The 24,037-nt window shown below is 41.1% G+C and overlaps 1 protein-coding gene across 1 annotated transcript; it reads right to left on the minus strand.

Moving 5' to 3' along the window:
• Positions 1-5,177: 5,177 nt before the first annotated feature.
• On the minus strand, positions 5,178-22,534 carry wscd1b (WSC domain containing 1b). Its single transcript, XM_044042833.1, has 9 exons — positions 22,429-22,534; positions 20,558-21,215; positions 13,434-13,548; positions 12,172-12,356; positions 9,872-9,993; positions 9,216-9,372; positions 8,562-8,726; positions 7,212-7,412; positions 5,178-6,274 (listed from the first exon to the last, which is right to left on the minus strand). Exons 2-9 carry the CDS (start codon positions 20,952-20,954, stop codon positions 5,922-5,924), a joined length of 1,695 nt encoding a protein of 564 aa, XP_043898768.1. The 5' UTR covers positions 20,955-21,215; positions 22,429-22,534; the 3' UTR covers positions 5,178-5,921.
• Between the last annotated feature and the right edge of the window lie 1,503 nt (positions 22,535-24,037).

Consider the following 24,037-nt stretch of genomic DNA (forward strand, 5'->3'; position numbering starts at 1 on the left):
GATGTAGCTGAGATTGGCACAGCACCCCCTGCGACCCTCTGGTGGAGGATAATTTGTGTATTTTGGTTTTGTGGTTCATATTTGTTGATATAAGTGTTGCTTGCTTTGTGAAACGTGTTGTTTGAAAATATTGACACAAATCTTAATTCCATATAGGGTGAGTAGTGAGTAGTCGGCACTGGAGTCAATTTAATAATCAAGTGAGGAGTCTCTGCCTCACGGTCGACCAACAGTCCTGTATTGATTACGCTAGCTCTAATTTGTCCCGGTGACACGGAGTTGACCTGCGTTGCCCTCGAGTTCATATGAATTCACAAGAAACAATAATTACAGTGGGAATATCACTTTAGTTTTAATGATCTCAGTGATGGAGCTGCTGGTCAACACGCACAGCAACATGTTTTTAATCTCTTTTCAGTGTTTGATTGCTTGCTTTTTTTTTCTAATTAAACTCCCAGGACGAAACGGAGGGACGTCACCTTCACATCTGACATATAATTACCATTCACTCTGCTTTGTGTGGTGAGAATTATGATTAACACTGAAGTTGATTACTGTCAAACAATACCATTGAATCAAACTGATGCTAGCAGAGGCAGTAATAGTTAAATATTGTAATATTAGTGATAGTAGTAGCTGATACAAGTGTTGTGATTATGATATTTGAAGCAGTTTCACAAATGTATGTTGAATAAAGTCGGTGTGATTCATGCTACATAGCACATATTGATCATCAATTCACACTAAATACCAGGGCTTCAACTGACAATTTTTTTTTTTACCATTGGTTATCAGTCATTTCCTTGATTAATTATAGACGTCTTTGACGTCTTTGAATGTTTAATTTTGTTCACAGACCAAAGATTAAAAAACGAAATTAAAAACTGTGTCCAAGTCGAGGGCCAGACGAGGTCAAATAATATAAAATTCCGAAGGAAACAAGCTTGTAGATTAAACAGAGAAACATTTTTGAAATTAAAGATGTGACAATATATTCCAAGATACCTTTTTCATAAAATAAAATTAATTGATTCACCCACTGAATAGCATCAGAGCGGCTAAATATCAACATTGGACGGCTGTTTCAAAGTCATATACACTCACCAAAGAACATTAATGTAGCAGAGCAGCAAATATTGTTGAAATGTATGTAAATGATTTTTACATTGAAATCAGCAGTATAATATTAATGCAATTTCCATTTGTCTTAAACTAATTTCCTCTGCTGTATTCCAGCATCTTCGTGGCCAAGGTAACTTAATGTGTGGCCCTAATAAGTGTGTCAATGGAGCAGGAAACATATCTCGCGGGTCCAAATACAATTGTATGGCGGGCTGGATTTGGCCCGCGGGCCTTGAGTTTGACACACATGGCGTAGACTGTAAAGCCTTTACAATGGAAACAGCTGCCTGCTGGAGCTAGTGCTCTAGCACACATACCTACTCCAACATTGAAGTCTTTTTTAACACGATGAAAGCGTTAAAAATTCCCTCTTCTACCATCCATTGTGAAAGAAAGTGAAAAATAAATTTCTATATCACTGGATCTGATCTAATTGGATCGGTTTCAAAAAGTTAAAAGGTTTCTCCTGTGGGCTGTAACCACCAAAAAAACCTAAACCGTTTCAGTAGCTTTTGGGTCATCAAAAAGATGTGACAAACTGGAAATTGTGAGCTTTGGAAGTACAAAACAGTTAAAAGATGCCAACATGGTCTAAAGACATGAGCAGAGCGGCTGAATTGGGTTTCGTTACCTTTCACACACCTGCATTATCTATCTATAATCTATAATCTATAAATGCAAGGACTGCCTGTCTGTTGATCGCACAACTGTCCAAAGACTCACTTCACAGGCTTCAAACTTGGCAGGTGACTTACTGAGGGCACCAGTGTGTGCAGTACTAAATTGACATAGTTAAAACGATGCACGAGTTAATCTAAAAACAGCTATGACAGTGTTGTGATGACCCTAACCCATTTATAAATGTGGTTGTTATTATTGAAGTCATCCTCTAATATCAGTCACAATTTTCAATTTTCTCCCCCTACTCATCATCACAAACTGGGAAAAGAAAACCCAGTTTCAAATGCAACCAAATGATAGTCAGGTTGTTGTGATCATTTGTAATCTTTGTTAATATAATTGTAAGAAAATATAGACGCTCTTTTAAGTGATGAAGTGCGAGAGCCCAGTTTGAAAAAACTGATTCCAAATTCCGTCTAGTCCTCATTAGAGACATCAGCAGCTGTTATCTGTTTTCTCCCAGCATGCACTGTGTTTGATTTTTCTGAGAGTGAAGGACTCCCAGGACTGATCACTCAGTTTCTCATTTTGCTGATTTAATTTGAGCTTGCAGTTTGAGGCAGAGCGGGCTGAAGTGACCGCATTTCATAAAACTGATGAATGCGGTTGCACTGACAGATGACCACATTAATTTCAAGCGCCACTGTCCACCTAATCACACATGAGGGACAGGCTGATTAATGTGTTGCACTAAATGATTACAAAACCTAAAAACGCCTGCAGGCTGTAGTTCAGTCTCTGCTCTGCAACAAAGCTGAATGAATCAGGTGTTAAAACACACACACTTTTTAGGCTTTTGTCACCAGACAAGTTCCGCTCTGAGTATTAGCTTAATTTGATGATGAGATGTGGGAAAACAAAAGAACAAAATAAAAATGTCGCAGTTCCTTTTTGCTGTTAATTGAGTTGTCATTTTTACGAATGTCTGTCTCCCTGTCCGTGTGTGTGTCTGTGTGTGTGGAGTGAAAATAACATGTTTTGATTACATGATATACCAGCTTTGATCACCGGGTGGCACTGTCACCTAGCAACCACTAGTTTGAGATGTAGCACCCTTAAATATAATAGAACACAGGTTGCTTATGACTTTGCATATTTTAAAATACTACATTTTACTAATAAAACTGTAGATTTTTTTTATATTATTTATTATAACTCCTGAGCCACGGAGGATGCAGGACGCCAATATCAATGCCCAATATCATTGGCTTTAATTTGAGATTCATCACTTTAGTTTCATTACACCTGCATTTCACATGGAGTTTTGCAGGGGTCAGAACAGATTACCTACTATAATCAAAGCCGCTATCCCCCCCACTCTTTATCCTCCCTTCAAAATGCAATGAAAGCCTTATTGGTATTGACATTGTGTGTCCTCTGAGATTTCCTATGAGCTGTCATTCAGGGAAGAAACACGATTTCTGTCCATGTGACAGACAGATAGAGTCTACCTGAACCATATCTGCAGTCTGGTGTCATCCTTCAATTCTGTACTAAACCTGTGTGTTCTCAGTAGAAGAGTCATTAGAATAAGAGGCCAGTAAAGCGTCATTCTGACATCACATCCTGTTGAAATAGATGGTGTCTGATAACCTAATATGTCCCAGACTCATATGTCCCAGAATTTAAGATTAAATATTGCATTTGTGTACTTATACACCCATCAACTAAAGGGCAACAGTATTGTTTATATGTAATCTTGTTTCTGTCCATCTGGCAAAGTGGTCATTTTCATTTTAGCTTGATTTTGGGAGGCAACAAGCCAACATATCTGTCTATGTGGAGGCCCCACAAAAGGCCCCACAAAACACCATCAATAAACAAATGCATTCTGTTCATCAAATACAAAACATACCAACAGGCTAACAGAATATGTTTTATTGTAGTTGAGCAGAGCTGTTTAAACAAACTCTGACAGTCACTTGACAAGAGAGTGTTATTTCAATGTTATTTCTAGCAAGTCCATAATGGCCGTTCAATTTGCTCCGCTTTGCTTAATCTACAGCAGGTGTCAATGGACTCATAGCGCAGCCTTTTGTTTGCGAAAGGGCAAGTTGCTGTTGGAAATTTGTCAGAAAATCCTCAGCGTAATAGGCATTTTTAATTGGTTTTCCGAATGGACTCGCAGTGAATACAGAACAATGGTGACAAGATGTAAAGCGTTGGTTGATAGAATGTCATATACATAAAAAAAATACCACAAACGAGTGTCATGTGTGGAGGTAATGTAGCCTATGTAAAGTGCAGTATATCGGGTATATGGGGGTGGCGGGTGCAATGTGTATAAAGTGAGATATGTAAATAGTTCCTTATTTTATTATCTGGCAATATAAGTTGGCAACCCTATGAGATTGACATGATATAATAAACTTTAACTCCATTTTTCGGTGTGTCTGCCAGCTAAATGAGTTGGCACTCTGTCCACCACCATCTTGTTCAACATGATTATTACGTTGGACCTTTGCTTTTGCAAGAATCATGTCCATGAGCATAGGTCTCTTGATTATAACACCAGTGGTGCAGCAGCACACTTGCATTGCATCTGACGCACATGTGTGTTTGTGTGTTTGTGTGTTATGAGAACCAGCTAAGGGTTAAGAATCCGCTCATCCATCCAGGAATCGCGTCCGCTTCTGGGGATTGAATTTTGGTTTGACATTAAATCTTGACATTTGTAGCTCGAGGAAGACATTAACCTTGTGGCTTGTAGCTGAAATCGCAGTTTTGTTGCATTTCTGTCACAGAATGTAATGAAAACCTGTTCAGTCTCGTACAAACAGCCTTGCAATGAATCCCACCTTTATGAAACTGTTCCTCTTTTTTTATTATTGATTTAGCTTTGGTTTGTTTACTATGTTGCGCTGCAATTTCTTCAAGCCTCCTTGATATTTTGTATAATATAACCTGATGTGCTGAAACTCTCTGAACCACAATTTGAAAATTGGTACTTAAAAGCATTATTATTGTCTGTTTGCACACCGCTGTTGACATTGAGTTTCTTTTTGTACTTACATGTTGCCATAGCACTCTTCTCTTTTGTTGTTTTTTTATTCGCTATCTTATTTAAGTATTATTGAGTCTTGACAAGTCATTAAGAATTTCAAATAATTCTGCCTTTTTCTTATGGTCTTGTCATCATATTTTTTCTTTCATTTATGGTGGATGAAATCAGATTAAAGAGTTGAAGTGTGTTTTACTGCAATATTTGCAATTCAGCATTGGGGGGCACTGTTATTCCTGTGAAGGAATCAATGTATTCTTTCTTAATTTTCGTGGCGAGTGAATGCAGCAAAAATCGCTAGAGACTAAAGGCTGAGACGGTGCTTTGTGCATTAGCTCGCCCCATAAAAGTGAAAAATCAACGCAAGTCAATGTAAATGTACTTCCTTTAATTCCAACTGAACTGGTTTAATAAAATAAGGAGGTCATAAATGAAACACCTTGGATCAGATCCACTGCAATCAACATATTTTTCCTCATGTACCGTTTGAATAGAGTCCAGACATAATTCCCGCTTTAAGGCTTTCATTCGTCACAACCATGACACGTAGCAAGCACTGGCCTCCTCCATAAACACTGTACCGTCAGAGTCATTCTTCTGTGTCCATCATCTGTGTTAGTATGACAGGTCGTTCTTATTAACACGCTCGTCTGCTAGAAACATAATATGTACTAAAGTGAATTTGTAAAGAGTCACAGGAAAAAAAAAAAAAACACCCTTCTTAACCAAAATGAGTCCAACCAGGATTCACACTCACATTTGTACAGTCAGACACTTTGCTGGATAATCCCGACGCTACAGTCCAACAAATCTTGTCAAATCCTGTCTGGGATATTTGTCATCTTTGCCGCTCGCAGAGAGGCAGTTCCCGGCCGCGAGGCTTTCATCACTGTTCGCCATTGGATCGCACAATGAATTGTCGTATTTTCTCCCGTGACCTCTGCCGCGTTTCCATGACACCACAGCCAAACACAGTGTGCCTGGCTTATCAAACAGTCAGGTGGTCCACTTTCCATCAGCCAGTGTGTGTGTGTGCGTGTGTGTGTGTCTGGTCCCCACAGAGCACTCACTAAAGAACTGTCCTGCTGAACCAGGCATGAGTAACCTTTTCAGATCATCATCTGGGGAGGTACTCCTGTGGAAGTCCACTCAAGTTCCTGTTCTGCAGAGCCTGGTCAACGCTATGGATAAAGGAGTCAATCATGTGTCTCATGTCAGGGGTGAAGGGGTCAAAGGAGGGCTGCTGGGTCCCCGAGCGTTTGAAATGCCCGTCCTGGTTGCTCTGGGCACAAAGCAGCCTCTCCTCCGTCATGGTGACATTTAGGAACGCAGTGATGAGACGGAGCTGAGGGAGAAGAGCTCTCTGCAGCTCCTCGTAGTGCACCACCAATAGACGGCGTCCAAATTTCAGCCAGCTCAGTGCGTGGGATGCCCACCAGGGGGCATAGCTGGAGACGAATTCTGGCCAGTCTGCAGGTGAAAGAGAGTAAATTGAGCCAATTGTGACACGGTGACTGTGATTATTTCTAGTAAACCTTGTGTATGGTTAATGTCAAAGATTTGTGTTTAAGTAAGAGTTCAAAATTCGATTTCTAGAACAGTTTTTTTTAATCTTATTTGTGGAAATCCTCTTCATATCCCCGTAGTTTAAAGTGGTGTTGGTGTCTGTATCTCTTGCAATACGTTTCCTTCTTTTTGGGGAGGGTCACCAATTGCGACATTTGTTTTTAAAGCCTTTTACTTGATATTTATTCAATAACACATGCATTAAATTCAGTCACAATTCATTCATCAGACACACAGTCTGCTGGAAATGTCATGTGTTACAGAAATGGCAGTACAACAAGCAATAAACTACCATAACTATGTTAATTTTTTAGTGTTTTCTACATGGATTCAGATATGATGATAGTAACACTGAAGCTGTCATCGCAGAATGAGGATTATGGACTGATATTACAACTTAAAGGGGCATAATAACTAATCTACAGCTGCTACATGAATAAAATCAACATAATATTCATCGGAAATGACTAGATTGATCTATAATCACATACAGTCAACAGTGTCACCAAAATAGTTCCCAAAGGAAGCTTTTATGATTGGTACTCTTTGTATTTCCGCTTAGCATTCGTGTTTCTGAACATATTTTGTCGTCTCCTTGTATCTTCAGGAGTTCAGATAAACTGTAAACCTCTGTTAAAGATGCTGATTTTAATGTTTTAAGAACCTACAGTGTATTTACCGTATGTTACAGCTCAGTGCAGGCTTCACATAAATACCCTAAGGTCCACTATAGCTGTAACATCAGGAGCAGGACATTATTCAGCAATAAGTACAGCATCTGTCTGCAGAGCCGTAAAGCACTGAACCATTATGTCTGCGCGTGGATAGCGGACTGCGTTACCTTTACTCTTCCACTGTGTGTCTGTGGCGTGTCCCAAGTGTCCGGCGCACTTGCGATTGAATTCGGCCATGAGGGAGCGATAAGGGTTTCGAATCAGCAGGATGCCAGAATCGAACATCTCAATCTCCTTCTGACCGCTCTCGTGGGTCTTTACGCAGATGCTGCGGCCGCTCTTCCAGTAATCCTTCTCACCTTTGAAGCCTGGCACCGATGAATAAATAAATGGACAGGGTCAGCTGCATGGCAACTCACTCAAACGAGGATTTCAGAGTTCCACTTTTGCATTTCTGCAAACCACATATACAGTATGTCTGAACCAGAATTATATGTTTGTTTGTTTTTTACAAATGTACAGACCTATATATCAACATGAGTTTAGCCACTTGTAGCTGAAATGAGGAAATGGAGATGATAGATTTAGCATCTCCTTGGGGCTACAAAAACATCTCCATTACAAACATGTTGTGTTGCTCCATGAAACACACCGACATCTTGCCTGGAACATACATTGTATGAACTCCTGTTGTGAAGATTCGCAAAAAATTTGAATGGCGTCATGTCAGTTTTTGAAACTGGAATTTCACCGATCCAGTCACACTGGTGTCCACTCATAAGTGCAGTGCTTTGTCATTTATTTTGAGGAGCTAAAACTCAGTTAATCAATTTATAAATGTATCATCAACTATTTTGATAATCGATTAATCGGTTTGAAGCTTTTTTCATGATTAAGACAAGATTTCTGATAGTTTCAGCTTCTTAAATGTGAATATTCTCTATTCTTTGCTCCATACAGCAAAGAAATCATTTAAAAAACTGAATCATTTTGGTTTGTGGACAATACAAGACATTTGAGAACATAATTTCCAAGTTTAACAAACATTTTTTTAACGATTTTTGACATTATATGGACCAAACGTATACTCGATGAATCGAGAAAACAATATCGACAGATTAATCGATTATGGGAATCATCGTTAGTTGCCGCTCTTTTGTAGAGATTAGCTCCTCTGGAAAAGGTTTACCGATGATATACAGTAAATCAAGGGAGAAGTAGGCTAATTCTCTTATAGATGATCAAACAACAACAAACAGCAGAGTCAGCCATGGTGGAAAACCGCAGGCTAATTCCATTTTTCTGTACAAAATATAGTCTGAAAACATCGTCTGCTGCTTTCTCGCAGATGTCTTGCTGTGTTACATGCCGCCGTAATCTATAGACGTGTGCATATGATACTTCTACTTCTAATTTTGCCAATACAAACATTTTATCTGTACTGGTTTGCAGAAAGGAATAATGGCAACGTTTTCATTCCTGTTAAACCAGGCTGCGCAGTGCCCTTCACAGCTCACCTCTGTTGTACAACATGCCATCGAAATAGAAGCTGCCAGTGTAGTAGCCGGTCACAAGCTCGATGAGATGCCGTACCCAGGTGTTGCCTGCACCAGGAAAACTCGACAGAGCCACCAGGGAGCTGGATCTCTGAGGCAGAAACATTCTCTCTTTGCACCTGGAGTCTAGAGGGACAGCGTTTTGTTTCCCTGTCAGTTTCAGTTACATATATTTACACAAGATCAGAATTACCACGGTGCGGATTACTTTTACGGACAAAGGTGACGCAGAACTAAGTGTAGAGGATCGGAGGATAAGAGTTGAGAAAGCTGCAGTCCGTTCTGAGTCTGAGATGAACACTGCTTACAAGGCAATTTCATCCTCAGTCATGCACTAAGTCCTCTTGCTCGCCAGAAAATGGCACGGGATTCACTGACGGTGTCGGGGAATGGAATCATTTAGAGTATGTTGTTTTTACAGGGCCATTTTACAGGAGACAAGAGAGGCTGCAACTTTAACTGCAGAGTGTGTGTGTGTGTGATCAGTAAAAAAATCCTGACAAAGCAGAAGGGGGATCTGATTAAAACAGAGGCACGGTCTGGTAATTATTACACTATCAGAACGGGACGCGGTTAGAATTTTAAACATGCGGACGATTGACACAAATTTCTCACCAAGCACGGGCGTGTGATACACCAGGTAGTGGTCGTGCTCGGTGGATGCACTGGGTGTGGAGTTGCTGGTGTCGTTGAGAGCTGAGTTGAGCGTGAACACCGGCGACATCCATGTACAGAAACAGTGAGGCTTCTTGAACACAGCCAGAGGAAGCTCCTGCAAAACCAAAAAAAACAAATATTGTTTATATAATTCACCTTGCTTTCCAAAATGTGTCCCCTCGCTTCTTTTTTTAATTTGTGCGCAACAATTTTTGTCCCTTTTCCAGTTTTTTTTTTAGAAGGTCACAACGCTCAATGTGAAAGCACAAGGACAAATACTGCAGTGGAAGGGAAAAAATGACTAAAAGTTATGCATAGTCACTCAGACATACAGCACACACAAACGCAAGGCAGTGTGCAAATTAATTACATTGCGGTTGCCACCATATGATGCAACATTCCTACTACCAGCCATTTCTCTTTTTAGATAGAGACACAGCTGCTTCAGTTAGGTCTGAGTGCAGCATCCGGACTACTTCTAATTAGAGGCACATTAAACCTTAAATATTCAGCAAAATTCAAGGAGCTCTGTGAACCCACATGTGATCTCCTGGGAGCGTGGAAGGAGAGCCACGAGATGATGTGCTCTGTAATTTCGGAGAAGTTATTCAAACCTTATCGGTGCAGGTCTCGATGCAGGACTGCGTCGTTGCGTTGGGCTGAGAGACGGAGACGGGGAAGGTGTCGACGGTGCTCTTTGGCAACTTGAAGCAGCCGCGATAGTGAACATTTCTGACTGGAGAGAGAGAAATTAACGAGGGAATAGCTGCATGAAAGATAGTAGAAAAGTAAATTTGTCAGTTTATTTGGTCAAAAATGACTTACTTGGAAATAAATAGTACAACCTGTACAATGGTTTCAGGGTCAAATTGAAATAACCAGCCAGTCTTAAGTGTTCCGGTCTGTAATATATTGATGCACTTGACTGAATTTGAGTATATAATACATTCAAAATTCAGCTGCAAACCTCCTGAGACACACACACAACCATCCAATCATGAATATTAATACCATATATGAAATAAAGTCCCTCCATAATAGATTTGACCTTGCCAACAACAAGAATGGAATGCATAATGCAAACATGTTCGTGGATCGTCGGCGTTTTCATGATGAAATCCAGAGAGAAAGTGAAATAATAATAAAAATGTATATCTGGAATTCAAATGGCACAGCAGTACATCTTTACCTGAAAAATACTTTCAGATAAACCATTATAGTATATTGAAACACGGCACATCACAACCTCTATGCTTCGTGCAAAATGAACAAGCGGGGCGTTGTGTGTATCCTCCGAAGAGCTCCACAGTCACTGCCTCAGATTATTCTTAACTGAGAAATGTTTCAGCAAATGTCATAAATCAAACCGAAGGCTACACTCAGCGCGGTTTTATGCAAATATATGCATTGCTTAGTCAATCAATAAACCATGTGTCCTCATTGCATAATTATTTTATATGTTTATATATCATATATGCAGTATACACACACACATACAGGATACATGGAATTATGGAGTTCCCACAATAAGGAAACTGCTGCAGCAGCCTGTTTTACCACATCTTCATTTCATTGTTATTAAACTGACGTGACATTTACACTGACTACATTTTCCAGTTACATTTATGATAAAAAAAAAAAAAAAAGAATCCCAGCTAATGTTGCAATTGTGCAGCAGTTGCTGTAAAAACCTGCTGACGCCATCTCACATTTTGTTTGACCTCTTCCTTTTCTGGAGTTTTTCAGATGCATGTCAGCCTGATATGGTGACTGTCAGCACGGATGGAAGAGTACTGGTTAAATCTGTTTTCTGGAAAATTAGGTTCTTAGCTCTTAGTTCTCCTCTGCATTTAACCCATTCTGTTTACACACAAACAAGCCATGGGGATTAGATGCCTTGCTAAGGGGCACCCCAGCCCTTGATCTGTCCCAGTATCTAAACCAAGCCAATCCCAGCTGACCGAGGCAGGTTCATACCCTGGACAGGTCACCAGTCCATCACAGGGCCAACACACAGAGACAATCCACCATTCACTCTCACATTCACACCTATGGTAAATTTCGAGTAGCGGTCTCAAACTCAGAAGGTCTGGGGGCCAGTGAGCATCTAGTCTGGACATTCGAGGGGTTTAGGTGAAAAAAATTGGAGGAAAAAAGCAACATTTGGGCAATATGAGCTTAAAATTATGGCATGATTTTTCCTTCATGATATATCGATGGCAATTTTTGTGGTGATAGTTCACAGAATTTCAAAATAAAAGCATTTTGTTGCTATGGAAATGATGCATAGTTTACAATAAGAAGGTATTTATGATCTTAATAGTGGCGGGCTGCATGTGGCAGTTTGAGAACTCTGATTTACAGTGTCCAATTCACCTCTGCATGTTTTTGTAAACTCCGCAGAGAAAGGCCCTCTTGGTCAAACGGGGATCCTAACCTGTGACCTTTTTGCTGTGAGGCAACAATTTCAGCTGCAAATATGCAGTATTTGGGAATGTTACCAATTTGGGAAACGCACACACACACAGAGTGTGTTTCTCATAAAAACAAAGAATAATAACTGTTGCTATGAATTAATAATAACAATAAGTGACAAAGGGATGCTATGTTTTTTTAATTGTTGGTAACACATGCTCTAGTGATTCTGGCAGCAGGACATAGGTTATGTATGCAGGACTGTGTCAGAATAAACTGCTTTGTCCTGGATCATGGTGATGAAAGAACACGACACTTAGTGCAACAGTGAAGCACAAATGATTTTGGTTTGACAGGTGATCTTTATGTGAGGGTAGAATGGAGTTGTGGATCTTATAAGCAATGCAGACTTGTTACTTTTTTAAGGGGCACAGAGCATTGAAGTTATTTCTCCAGAGAAAAACAATCTCATTTCTTCCCCTAGGGGAGGTTGACTTACATTTTCTGTGACCTGGCAGCTGCTCCTCCACCTTGTAAATGGAGAGTCGACCCACACCGCCACACGGTGACCCTCTCTCACCCCGACACACCAGACTACAATCCTCCTCGGGAGCCCGCGCACTACTGATGCGATTCCCGCAGTGGCATTCAGCTCCAAACTCCAGACCTGCAAACTGGTAACCACTAACACACACACACACACACACACACACACACACACACTGTTATTGATGTAGCCATGGGCAGTCCATAACCTGAAGCTATTGCCTCAGGCTAAACCATCCCTTTGGACATCGTTAACATTTCAATTTTTATCAATTAGCTCAAACTTCCAGGCATTTAATCAACAGAATGCTCAGTCTCCCTGTGATATTTGTCAGTACTTTACCCCCTGCACTCATCTGACCATGTAATGCCTTTTCCCAGCTGAACTGCAGTCACCTCTGATCTGTACTTTACATATCAAAGCTGTTGTGACTCATCCCTCTCTTCCCCTGCCTCTCCGGGAAAAGATAGAGACCTCATCAAAATTGACCTTTTCATATATGTCCTTTTGAAGCTTCCTCGTAAATTGCCTTGACTTTTAACTTTTTCTCATCGCTGTAATTGGCCCGCTCAGGTAACGAGCACGGTTGATTTTCATGTGGATGGCGGGGGTTGGGTATGTGGGAGGTTAATGCTCAGTGGGCTTGAGATGTAAGCACCGACTCTCAGTCTGACTGCGTCCATATGTGTGCTCTGCTGCGCTGCTTCAGTGGGGGCTACACTGCTTTCTTTCCGCCGCTAACATACAATAATTCAAGTGGATGAGTTTGCGCTCAAAAGTACCCCCTCCCCCCCCGCCCGCCCACCGGCCCGCCTGTCACATCTGGCAGGTTTAAGGAGTCACGTCAATGCTGCTAACTCAGCTCACACTGACCCAATAAGAGATTATCACACCGCAGCCACAGGGAAGCACACATTTAGCCACTGATTTATTCAGCAACTGCTGTAGTCAGCTCATTAGGCTTTCTGACACACACAAACCCACCTCTCCCTCCTTCCTTCTTCTGCAACAGATCAAGCCTTCTGTCCGGGCCTGCTCCTCACTCACTCTCCCCTTTCTCACTCCCCCTCATCTTTTACTGTCACCCAGCCACCTGGCTCTCCACTGCCTCCAAACACAGGAGGCATTCATGGAGGAGACCGAGATCCAAAGCATTTACTCAAACAGCAGGCCTTCTGTGGTCCCTTCACAGAGACATGCCACAAACGCATTACCTTTCTGAGCAGGTGTCCTGACACAGAGAACTGGTCATTTTGCGCAGGTCATAGAGCATGGTTCCTCCCAGGGCTCGATCACTGGCATTGTGCAGAAAGCAACCCATGTAGGTTCCTGCGTGTGTCATACAAAAAGAGAGAATGCAGTCGGTTTGAAAATATGTCTGACGTGTGACAGATTGCTTCATTTGTTTTTTACGGCTGTGAATGATCAAAAATGGAAGTAGTTATTGGTTGTGGCCCCATTACATGGTCACACCAAATAATACAGGTTTGCTCTTTAAAGGAATACTTCACCAATTTGCATTTAGCTTTGTATAATCTTCTTTCTTCTTCTTTCACATTCACAAATTAGCAGGTATGTTTGGATTTGTGAATCTGGCTAAACCCACTAAAAGATTCAATTAACACCAATCCCATTGCCAGTGGTTGTTCTGCCATGTGGTGCTTTTTTTTTCATCCCTGCGCGCCCCTGCATGAAATGTGACGGGACATGTGCGACAGAAACAAAATTGGTGTCGGAGAAGGAATAAAACAACAACACCGGGGGTCTCTGCATGTGACAGTGTCATTTATGGTGGTTACTTTTTATATCTTTGTGCTTTACTCCCTGTTTGTGAAGTTGTATGCTAAGTTGTAATAGTTTGCTACAAATATTTATTGCTATTTACATGCTAACTGCAGTATGATTGTAGTGTTGCGCCGGAAAGAAGAAGACATTTGCGTCTTCACCCAGGTCTTACTTTTCTTCCTATTCTGATGAGTCATTTGACCTGGGAGTGAATGCTTTTTAAGTGCATTTCTCATGGTTTTCTACGTTAACTACCTGTGGACATAAAACATCGTCCTCTGGCAGGGTCAAAGCGGTGCCTTTACATCATCACTTTCTCAATTTACATGACATATCATTCAACTTCGATAGTTTTTTATTCCCATGAATCTATTTACCTGCAGAAGAATAAAAAATCATGTTATGATTAACAGACTGTAATAGACTATGATGGGCTGACAAGATTAAGGCTCCCATGTAGAATGTCGCCTAAATTCAGTGTTTGATGTTATCCTGCTCTTTGCCACTCTGCCACATCAAAGCCTGCTCAGCTGTCACATAAAAGTCTCCTTTATACCCTTTATAAATACCTGTATGGAGAGGAGCATATGCATTTCTTTTGTATGCTGGCTTCATTTACATCTTTGCCCCTCGGGTCTGTGACTGGAATATTTTTAGGTCGCACTGTAAAGCTGCATTTTTCATTGTTAACGTTAATGTTTTTGCTCATGATGATGTGTCCGTGGCTAATATGTCAGTCTACGCTCTGAGGTTTATTTCCCAAAAACGCTGGGCAGTCATGGATGTCTTTGAAGGTCTCAAGGACACCGCGTGTTCAAAACGCTTAAAAAGCTTTAAAAATAGACCGATACCAACAGGTCAAAGAGAAGATTTAAAGGGGGGTCGTAAGGGACTGAAAAGCTGTGTCAGCAAATGCTCACAAACATGTAACAGGTCAAGCATCACCATATTGAATTCACGATTCAATGAGTCTGCTTTGTCTCGTGAAGCTCATCCAGCCTGTTGTGCTGAGACGAGGCTCGTCTTCACAAGACCGATGCCGGAGAGCGTCGGCGGGCTCCACCCGAACGCTGCGAGAGGTCAGCTCTGTCAAATATGTAGCCTCTCAAGAGGCATCACTGACACAGATCCCCTTCCCCCCTTTACGGAGCAAGGCAGGTCATTGCTTTAATCAAAGTGAAAGAGAAGCTCCAGGCAGGTGCGGCTGAGTGTTAATGGAAGGAAGGAGCTTGAATTCCCATGTGTGGTAGAAATGAGTGCGCTGAGGTTTGACACTGTGGCGTTCTTTAACACTGAGACATATGACTTTGCTGGAGCTCATTCTTCCTCACAGGAGTGGATGGAGGAGTCTAATGATGGAGAGGGCATGAGGACATGTGTCACTGCCACAGTCGAGATATTCACTCTGTGTGTGGTTGTGTGTGTGTGTCCATTAAAAATGGGCCGAGAAAGGTTGATGTGCTGTGTCCTAATCGAGGAGCCGCTTCCTCTGAGAAGGTGTTGTTTACATGACGTACACAGATGGCACTTTTCGTTCCGGCACGGCACAGTGTGGTTATTTTGCTTTTCCATTGGCTCTGGCGAGGTTCCAAGCGTGCTGAGCCGATACTATGCGTGACGTTGTCAGACTACCGGGCCACTGATTGGTCCGAGTGCCGTCATTGGAAGGAAATATCTAAAATCTCATCATTTTTAGCGACCGCACTGCCGAAAAGCCGGCGATCACCAGCCGCAACACAAGCCCTGGTCATGCAGGAAGTACTGAACGAATCTTTTTAATTAAAGGATTCTAATCATTCAGTTACACTGAAAACAACTACTTTACAAGTCACTAGTTTGTGTGTGTCGCATAAACAAAGTCACAGGCGGTACTGTGTAGTGGAATAGCGCCATTAGACTGTGATGTTGCAACAAAAACATTGGCACTGTCTCTTACTAACAGAACTGCAGCTTGAATTGCGATTATTTTGACTGAAATTGCGGATGCAATATGATTCACGATATGAGAGGTAATTTTTACATTGTTATTCTCATTTTCATTTGAGTAACATATTTCAAACAATTACTGTGTATATATTTGTGCAAATGTGTGATGTCTCTTCAGTCTGTAGAATAAGATGTTTATAGATCAGGACAATATTTAATCTAAAATGCTAATTTAAATATTGCACCTCCTGCGAATTTTAAAAGTAGTAGATTAAATTTCGATTGATTGTTCAGCCTTGATTTTAACACTAGTTGAGTTCAAGCCATGGTGCTTGTATTTAAATGCTCTGTATGTGATTTTGTTGGCTCGGGGTCACATGCTGCTGTGATGACGGAGCTGTGGTGTGAACTAGTTGTAGTTGTGTTGAGGGGCACATTTGACTCAAGACGAAAAAGGCAGCGTTTAAGTGTTGCAAATTTTGTTTAGTCTAAAAAGTAGCAGACTTATCGATGGTTGTTCAGCTCTGATTAAAATGTTGAGCCACATCAGATCCACCCTAATTGAAACATTTGTGTGCCATAAAATCACACGGAATTAATCATTTTTTATCCTGTTAAGAGGGAGCCACGGGGGAGACACCGCAGCTTGATACTGAGTATTTACTATACGAGATCCATCATGTGTCAGTTAGAATTAAGACTGAGAGAAAGGACAGAAAATAAGTAATGATTAAATCCAGAGGAAGGTGTTAGTGCAACCATACAGACACCAAACTGCTGCTAAAACAGCAACAACCGTGTATCATCCGCACGATTAAATCACCTGTAATATAACTTACTTACTGCAACTGACACAAATGATTATGCATCCTTTATTATAACATTTTAAAATGGCAAGTTCTTGTTACAACGTAAAGATACTGACCCTCTGTGTAAGAGATAAATCGGTGACTAAAGACGGACTGAAGATCACGAAAAATGAAATGGCGAAAAATAAAGATTTAATGACAAACTGTAGACGACGCCAAGATATTACAAGGCCAGTGAAGATGACTAAAATCTATCCATGTAAAGTGATGATACATAAAATTTGCATCAGCCAAATTAACTATTGCGTAAAGGTAATTTAGAAACATCGTTGCCATAAATTTATTAGCTCTGACAAGTTTATTTTTACACAGTAAAATGTGGGACATGTTTTTAAAAAAATTCAAATATCACAAGTGTATCTGCCTCAAACATCTGGTTTCTGTTGGACTCCACTCAGAGGCGAAGTTGTGTCGGATTAATTAGCGCTGTTTCGCGGCTGCGGTGCCATTATGTTGTCCTGATCGTCCCGTTTTCTCCCCATCGCTCCACCTTTGTTCCACCAAGTGAGAAAGAGCTTTTTTTTTTCCAGAAATGAGTGAAATATGTGACATTAGTGTGACATTGAAACTGTGGCTGCAGCCAAAGATAGTTTCATTAAACTCATTCATCCAAAACACAAGGCAGTTCATTTTACAATTACGTAAATCGCCGAATGGGAAGAGGAATACGCTCAAGTTTGAGACGCTGTGGCCAATAGATTGAGTCATTTAGTGAATTGGAACCAAAATAATGGTTTGACATTTCGGGGGGGGAAATATAATTATTCTCAATTCTGAGATGATTTGATGTGATGATTCTCATCTTTATCTTAGTGGAGCATAAAAACTTCAAACGAGGAACCAAGGGAAATTGAAAAGCTCAAAAAATGTTTCTTTTCTCTGAAAACCTTAATTTCTTTCTCCGGTACACGTGATTCAACAGAGCTGGGAGTTTCAATTCGGTGTCTTGGCTAATACTTTTCGACAGGAACCTTTGCCAGATGGCTGCGACTGAAACTGATCCCATTCCTGGCTCCAACATTTTTCATCTTTATTACCCTGCTTAGTGACTGAGTGGTTATGTAGTGTCTGTTTAAAAAAGGGATTAAGAGCTCTTATAGGATGCTTTTCAAAAAAAAAACGAGCTGCAAGAACAAATGTCCCACTGAAGGTGATTCCACTGTATTTATTATTTCAACAAAATAGCAAAAGAACAGGCTCCGTTATACAACTAAGTACGTCTCCGGGGAAATTGCCACGCACTCAAGTCATGATAAGGGCTCTTGAAAGGAGAATACACATCAGGGATTGTATTATTTCTATCTTCATGATAATTTATTTTCTAGAAACTTCTTCTTTGTATACCCGCCTTTTTTTTAACTCCCTGGTTTTGAGAAGATCAGCAAGCGCTCTCTCCCTCACCTGCAAAATCTGAAGCACTCACTCGTAAAATGTCATATAAATGTGTAATGAAGCCCCTCTGAATATGCGAAGGTCATGCTCGTTGGTTTGTAAAAGTAGGATAAAACCCTGATGTGAACGTGCTGCTGCGTTACCTCACCTCCAGGCCTGTTTTTCGAGCAAAAAACACAGAATAGAAAATAAACTTTGCATATTTGCTTCTTCATATATTATTAACCCGGAGAGCCACAGCCCCACATCTTCAGTGGGATATTTCTGTCTCGCAGATCGGCTTCCACAGGTCTGTTACAGAGACGGCAGGATAGTGTCAGCACTGAGAGCGGTTTCATTGACTCTGCAGTGATATCTGCTGCAGTTTAATGGCAAGACAGGTGCCCAACCTTGGCTGCAGACACACCGAGGCAGTTCATTATTAGCAAAGCCACGTTAGTTGCTGTTCAGAACTCGTTCAGATTATCGGAACTTTGTTTGTTTTTGTGCAGTTTTTGAATAATAGTTTGGTTTATCACCCAGTCGGCCTGAATATTTGGGAATTGATTTGATTTGCAGTATATCATACACAGAACCTCATGAACAACATGTAGTATGTTGCACCTGCACCCATTATAAATTGCCGTGGCAATAATACACAACTCCTTATGTGGACATCCTGGGGTGTGTGGTCACATAAGTCACATATTCCGGCTTTAAAAAATTTGTTTTTTTTCGTTGTTGATTGACAGTTATGATTAATTTTATATCGCAATTTTTAGTTGCGATATAAAGTACCGATAATTGTGCAGAAGTCACAAAACTGATTTTGTGAACTTTATTTCTGTTCATTAAAACGAGCAAAGCAAGCTGAGCTGTGACGTATTTCCAAATTTCAGAAATTTAATACAATTTGTGTACATTTTGCTCAGGTGAGTTTATATAGTTGCATTTTTTGTGCTGAAAAAAGCATATAAGACACTCTCTTATTACAATATTCTTATAGCCTCTGTATATACTGTACATTTTAACATAGTCATGGAAAAAAAAAAGCAGCTGAAATGCTCAGTGTTCGAAGGGTTAACTTGTCGTCGAACAATAACAAAACAGAAAGACTGAAATGCAGCATTTGCTATGTGCACAATGCATTGTTTCAATTAGTAAGTAAAAGTAATTGCTAAGCCCTAGTGCCCAGTTAACTATCACATCCATGTTGTTACCACCTAACTCCGACTCTAATTAATGTAATTAGGACACTCTGTGCCCAGTGGTCACATGTTACGTTAGCACTTGTGGCTGTGCTTTGTTTTGCCTGCTGGCTGGCTGTTTGTCAGGGAAGCTCCAGCAGTGCTTATGAAACCACAGCCCTGAATAATTGAGAGTCGAGAGCGCAGGACTAAACATACTGAACATTTGTTTTACGTGTAAAAAATCAAATATATCAAATATCAAATGTAAGGAAACACCGCTACACTAAAACATTGTGAGATTTCGTGGCGTGATACTGTATCGGATATGGAAATATTCTTCACAGTGGTTTCTAAATGGTTTAGTGTCGTGTTTTGGTCACTGACCACTATTTGGAGCAGGCTTTCGTACAGTGATTAAAAAATTGATTAGACCACCACCAGCTGCCTGAAATTAGCATAATTGGTAATAATCAAAATCAACAGTTATATACCAGTATGTAGAAGCTCTTTAAGTGAAAATTATATTTTTAATGCTAAAATATATTTTTTTTCTACAGAAAACTATACAAATTATAATGCACATTATTATTTCCTTATTAAGACGTCATAATTATAGTTATTTACTGGCATTCCTGAATAGAAACATTAGTTTTGGTTGAATGTTAACGCTTGATTCATTTCTGACTCAAATGTTGGGTATAAAAAGGGTGAAATAAATAACAATAACATCACAATTTCTAAAATATTAAAGTTTTCTTGTTTTTGTGACAGGTGCTCTAATATGTTTGTTAAACTTTATCATCATTATGACGCCGCCGTGTTTGTTTAATTCACATTCTATTACTTTTTACTCATAAACCTTGACAGAAACACAGAAAAGCAGAGTAGGGCTTTAATTTTCTTTGAAGGAAATGACTTTGACGTCGACTTTTGTCAATGTCGTTGTGGGAATGAGACACGTATCTCAGATCCACTGTCTGATGATCAAATAACACATTTATCTCTCGAAAAAATATGTATATCTTTTGGGTGAGGTGGCCCTTTAAGCACAATATAGCACCTTGCTAATAGTATTGTGATCAATCCCAATATATTGTATCGTCACTCCTGTGTGGGATATGTATCGTATCATACAAAAAAATGTATAGACTTAATGTATTCGCGGAACAGCAAAAGCTCATCTGTATAAATATTTACCCTTGTGCCTGCTGCTCCTGTGGAGGGAGACTCTCTGCTCTGGACTCTCTGGCAGTAGACTGTGAAACCAGCGGCGATGCAAGTGTTGGACCCCCGGGCTCCGGGAAGCGGGCCATTGTCGCCCTGCCTTGGCTCCGCCACCGGAGACGGACTGAATGGTGGCCCATCTGGAGCGCGCCCTCACGGCCAGCCCTGCGGTCCTGAGGGCTGTGGGAGGCGCGGGGAGGGACAGCATGGGCGGCAGGCTGCCAGCGAGGTGTGACTGGGTGAGTCTGATGCTGGACCGCTGCAGGAGCAGGATGCTGCCCGCCATCAGATAAGCGATGCCCAGGCAGAGCAGCAGCACCTGGGCTCGCTTCAAGAGACATTGCAGCCTGTAGAGTGGCGCCACCATCATTCCCCACGCTGTGTGCGCTCGCTGACCTCAGTGGAAGGCCTTTTCATAAGGATTAGGAGCAAGGAGATGGACATGTAACCTACTTACAACATGGTTTTTGTGAAGTCTGGCAGCGTCTGGTAATAATGTAGACTCTAAGTCGAGATCCTTCATTGCCACGTAACCAATAGCAGCAGAGAAAGGATGAATATGTTAGGACAGAGAGGGGGTGGAGTGTCCAGTTCTGTGGTCACTGGCGTCAGGATGATCCGTGAGGAAAAGCTGAAGCACAAAATCAGAGAGAGACAACAGCTGGATTTAAAGCACAGTAATACTCGGAAAGAGAGTCATATAAATGCCTGGCATTTTAGATGCACAGCTCATGTTAATATACAAGCTTGTGTGTTTGTCTTTCAAGTGGTTCTGCTTCATTGCTTTCATCTGAGTTTGTGTTCAGCAACTCCTGTTTATACACTGTGATGCAGTTGTGTTTTCGAAATTAATAAATGACCTTAACTTTTATCAAAAAGTGAATAAAAAAGGAGAAAATAGTCCCCCACTTCTCAGATTTCATTTGGGCCTAATTCCTGCACTGTTGGATAATATTTGATTCAACACTGGCAATATCTCACAGCTTCACAATTTGAATCTCACTTATCGCACCAAAATGACATGATGTGATAAAACAAATTGTCTGGGGATCGCATTAGGGCTGCTTATGAAATGGGGATTATCGTAGCAGCAGCATGGAGATTCATCTGTGCAGAGATGGATGTGTGGTGGATGAAATACTAAAAAAAACATGCAAGGATTTCAGAATAATTAGGGTGTAAAGCTTCCTGATGATCAGTGAGACATGGGAGCCTGACAGAGGGGCAGCAAAGTGTAGCTGTGTCTTTGCCTGTCTTCTTTAATGTCATGGTCTGACCCTGATACAGCTGGTTGCAATTCTCCAGAATATACAAGTTCCCATGTATCACCAGTCTATACAGTATATGTACATCCTTCATTAGATGCCTCACACACACACACACACACACACTCTCTCTCTCTCTCTCTCCACTGGTGCCTCTGTTGTGTCGGTGGTCGTCACACGCAGTCTTTGCCCTTCAGCACTACTTCCATCAGGCCTGTCTTGGCAAATGGACTATAATGTACATTTCAACTCCCTCACCCTTTTAAAAAACTAAAAGTAAGGGTGCGGTATAGTGCTCGGGAGGATCGGAGCAACAGTTTGCACAATGGTCAAGTCCGAGTGCTCAAGTTATTCTCAACTCCAAACATCTTTACGCACGGAATTACTAAAATATCCCGCGACGGTGTGACGACGGCGAGGTCGTAAGGAGACGCGCAACAAAAGCGGCGAGATTAAACATATGCTTCACCTATAATGCAAGAAGCCGAGGTCTTCCATCTTAAACACCCCCACTCTCACCTCCACCATTTACAGTGGAGAGAGGAGGAGGAGGAGGCAGCAGGAGCGGGAGGCTCTTACCTTCAGCGGCGGAGAAGCGAGCACCGCATCCTGGCGTCCGTGCACTCCTCGGGTTGTGGCCGAACGTGAGCCCTGTTTTCCTCGCTTGTTATCCGGCAAACGTGTCGCCCCCGGTTCTTCAGCGTTTTTTCCCAGGGCTGCAGTTATATAAGCTCGCTCTCTCTCTCTCTCTGCCAGTGTCGTCGCTCTGAAAGACTGGCACGACCGTATAAAGAGCGCAGACTGTGTTTTGTGTGCGTGTGTGTGTGTGTGTGAAAGAGAGAGAGAGAGGGGAGAGAGAGATGTGGGGGCGGGGAGAGGGGCGTCAGTCTCATTTGCATTGGTGATCTTAACGCGTCACAGCTCCTCCTCAGTGCAGACGCGAGAACGGTGACCACCGCCGGGTCCGCTGCTTTTTCCACTGCCTCACAATAAACACAAGCGCCATTAAAAACATGAACATGGGCTCAAATATGATTTATCTTTTATTTTTTTAAAAGGACAAATAAACAAACAAAAGCATTAACATCATGACACGACATGTACTGTAGCTCTGACTGAGCCCATCATTCACAGCTCAAACTGTATGTCATTGGTTGTTGCTGCTGCTTTGACGTCCCCTGCGTTTTCAGCACCACGAACAGCTCCTCACTTGCGCGCACGCTCCCTTTTGTGCAATGTAAAAAAAAATTGCTACTACATTTTAGCCTAATTTCCTGTGTATCGAGACAGAAATGAATGTGCAACATGTGTGTAACATGTTATATTTTAGGGATAGCATGAAACCACTTTTTTTGTGTCCGATACCGATATCACAATCTCGAGTATCTGCTGATACTGATACCAGTCCAATATCATTTTAGGCAGTGTCATTTCATATAATTTGAAAGACATAATTCTCAAACTGTGTAACTTGGGGGTGACGGAAGCTCAGTGGTGGAGTCTTGCATTGTCTTGCAACTCAAAGGTTGTGGGTTTCATTCCCAACTCTGTGAGTCTACATGCCGATGTGTCCTTGGGCAAGACGCTTAACCCCACATTGCTCCTGACGGCTGTGCCGGTAGCGAGACTGATTTTTATTTTCAATGCTATATGAATTATTTGGAGCTATCAGATTTTAAATTTGTATCTGTCCTATATCCGGTCATTTTGACCAGTATCTGACCAATACCAATACTGAGTATCATATTGTATCGTACCGCAGAGTATCGGCTCATCCCTATTATATATAACTATTGTTAATGGACAATAGAAAAATAATATTAAATACTAAATCCAAATGTCAAATATACATTTTAAATCTAAATCCAAATGTTAAATCTACATGCTTGTTTAATTTAAATCTAGATGTCAACACTAAGTGTTCAGTCCACATCAGTTGCCAAGTGTAAAGCTAAATGTTTTTTAAAAAAAGTTGCAAATCAGCGATGCCACCCCTTTAGACCACACCCTTTAAAGTACACTCAGCTCACACGGTAGATTTAGAAATGTATACATGTATATTTAGATAAAGATTTTAAAATTCACATGCTTTTTGAAACAAATCACAGGAAAATAAGCAAAATAGTTAACAATTAGTAGCAAAGAAACTAGACCCAGATTGCGCCATCTGGCATCCCATATCCTGATA

This window comes from Solea senegalensis, linkage group LG13 (assembly GCF_019176455.1).
Source record: "Solea senegalensis isolate Sse05_10M linkage group LG13, IFAPA_SoseM_1, whole genome shotgun sequence".
Classification (NCBI taxonomy): domain Eukaryota; kingdom Metazoa; phylum Chordata; class Actinopteri; order Pleuronectiformes; family Soleidae; genus Solea; species Solea senegalensis.

Coding starts and splice junctions, on each gene's coding strand:
- wscd1b (XM_044042833.1), bottom strand. CDS start 20,954: ATGATGGTGGCGCCACTCTACAGGCTGCAATGTCTCTTGAAGCGAGCC. Junction 13,549..20,557: donor CAGGAGCAGCAGGCACAAGG/GTAAATATTTAT, acceptor TGACACACGCAG/GAACCTACATGGGTTGCTTT. Junction 9,373..9,871: donor TCGAGACCTGCACCGATAAG/GTTTGAATAACT, acceptor TTGGTTTTGCAG/GAGCTTCCTCTGGCTGTGTT.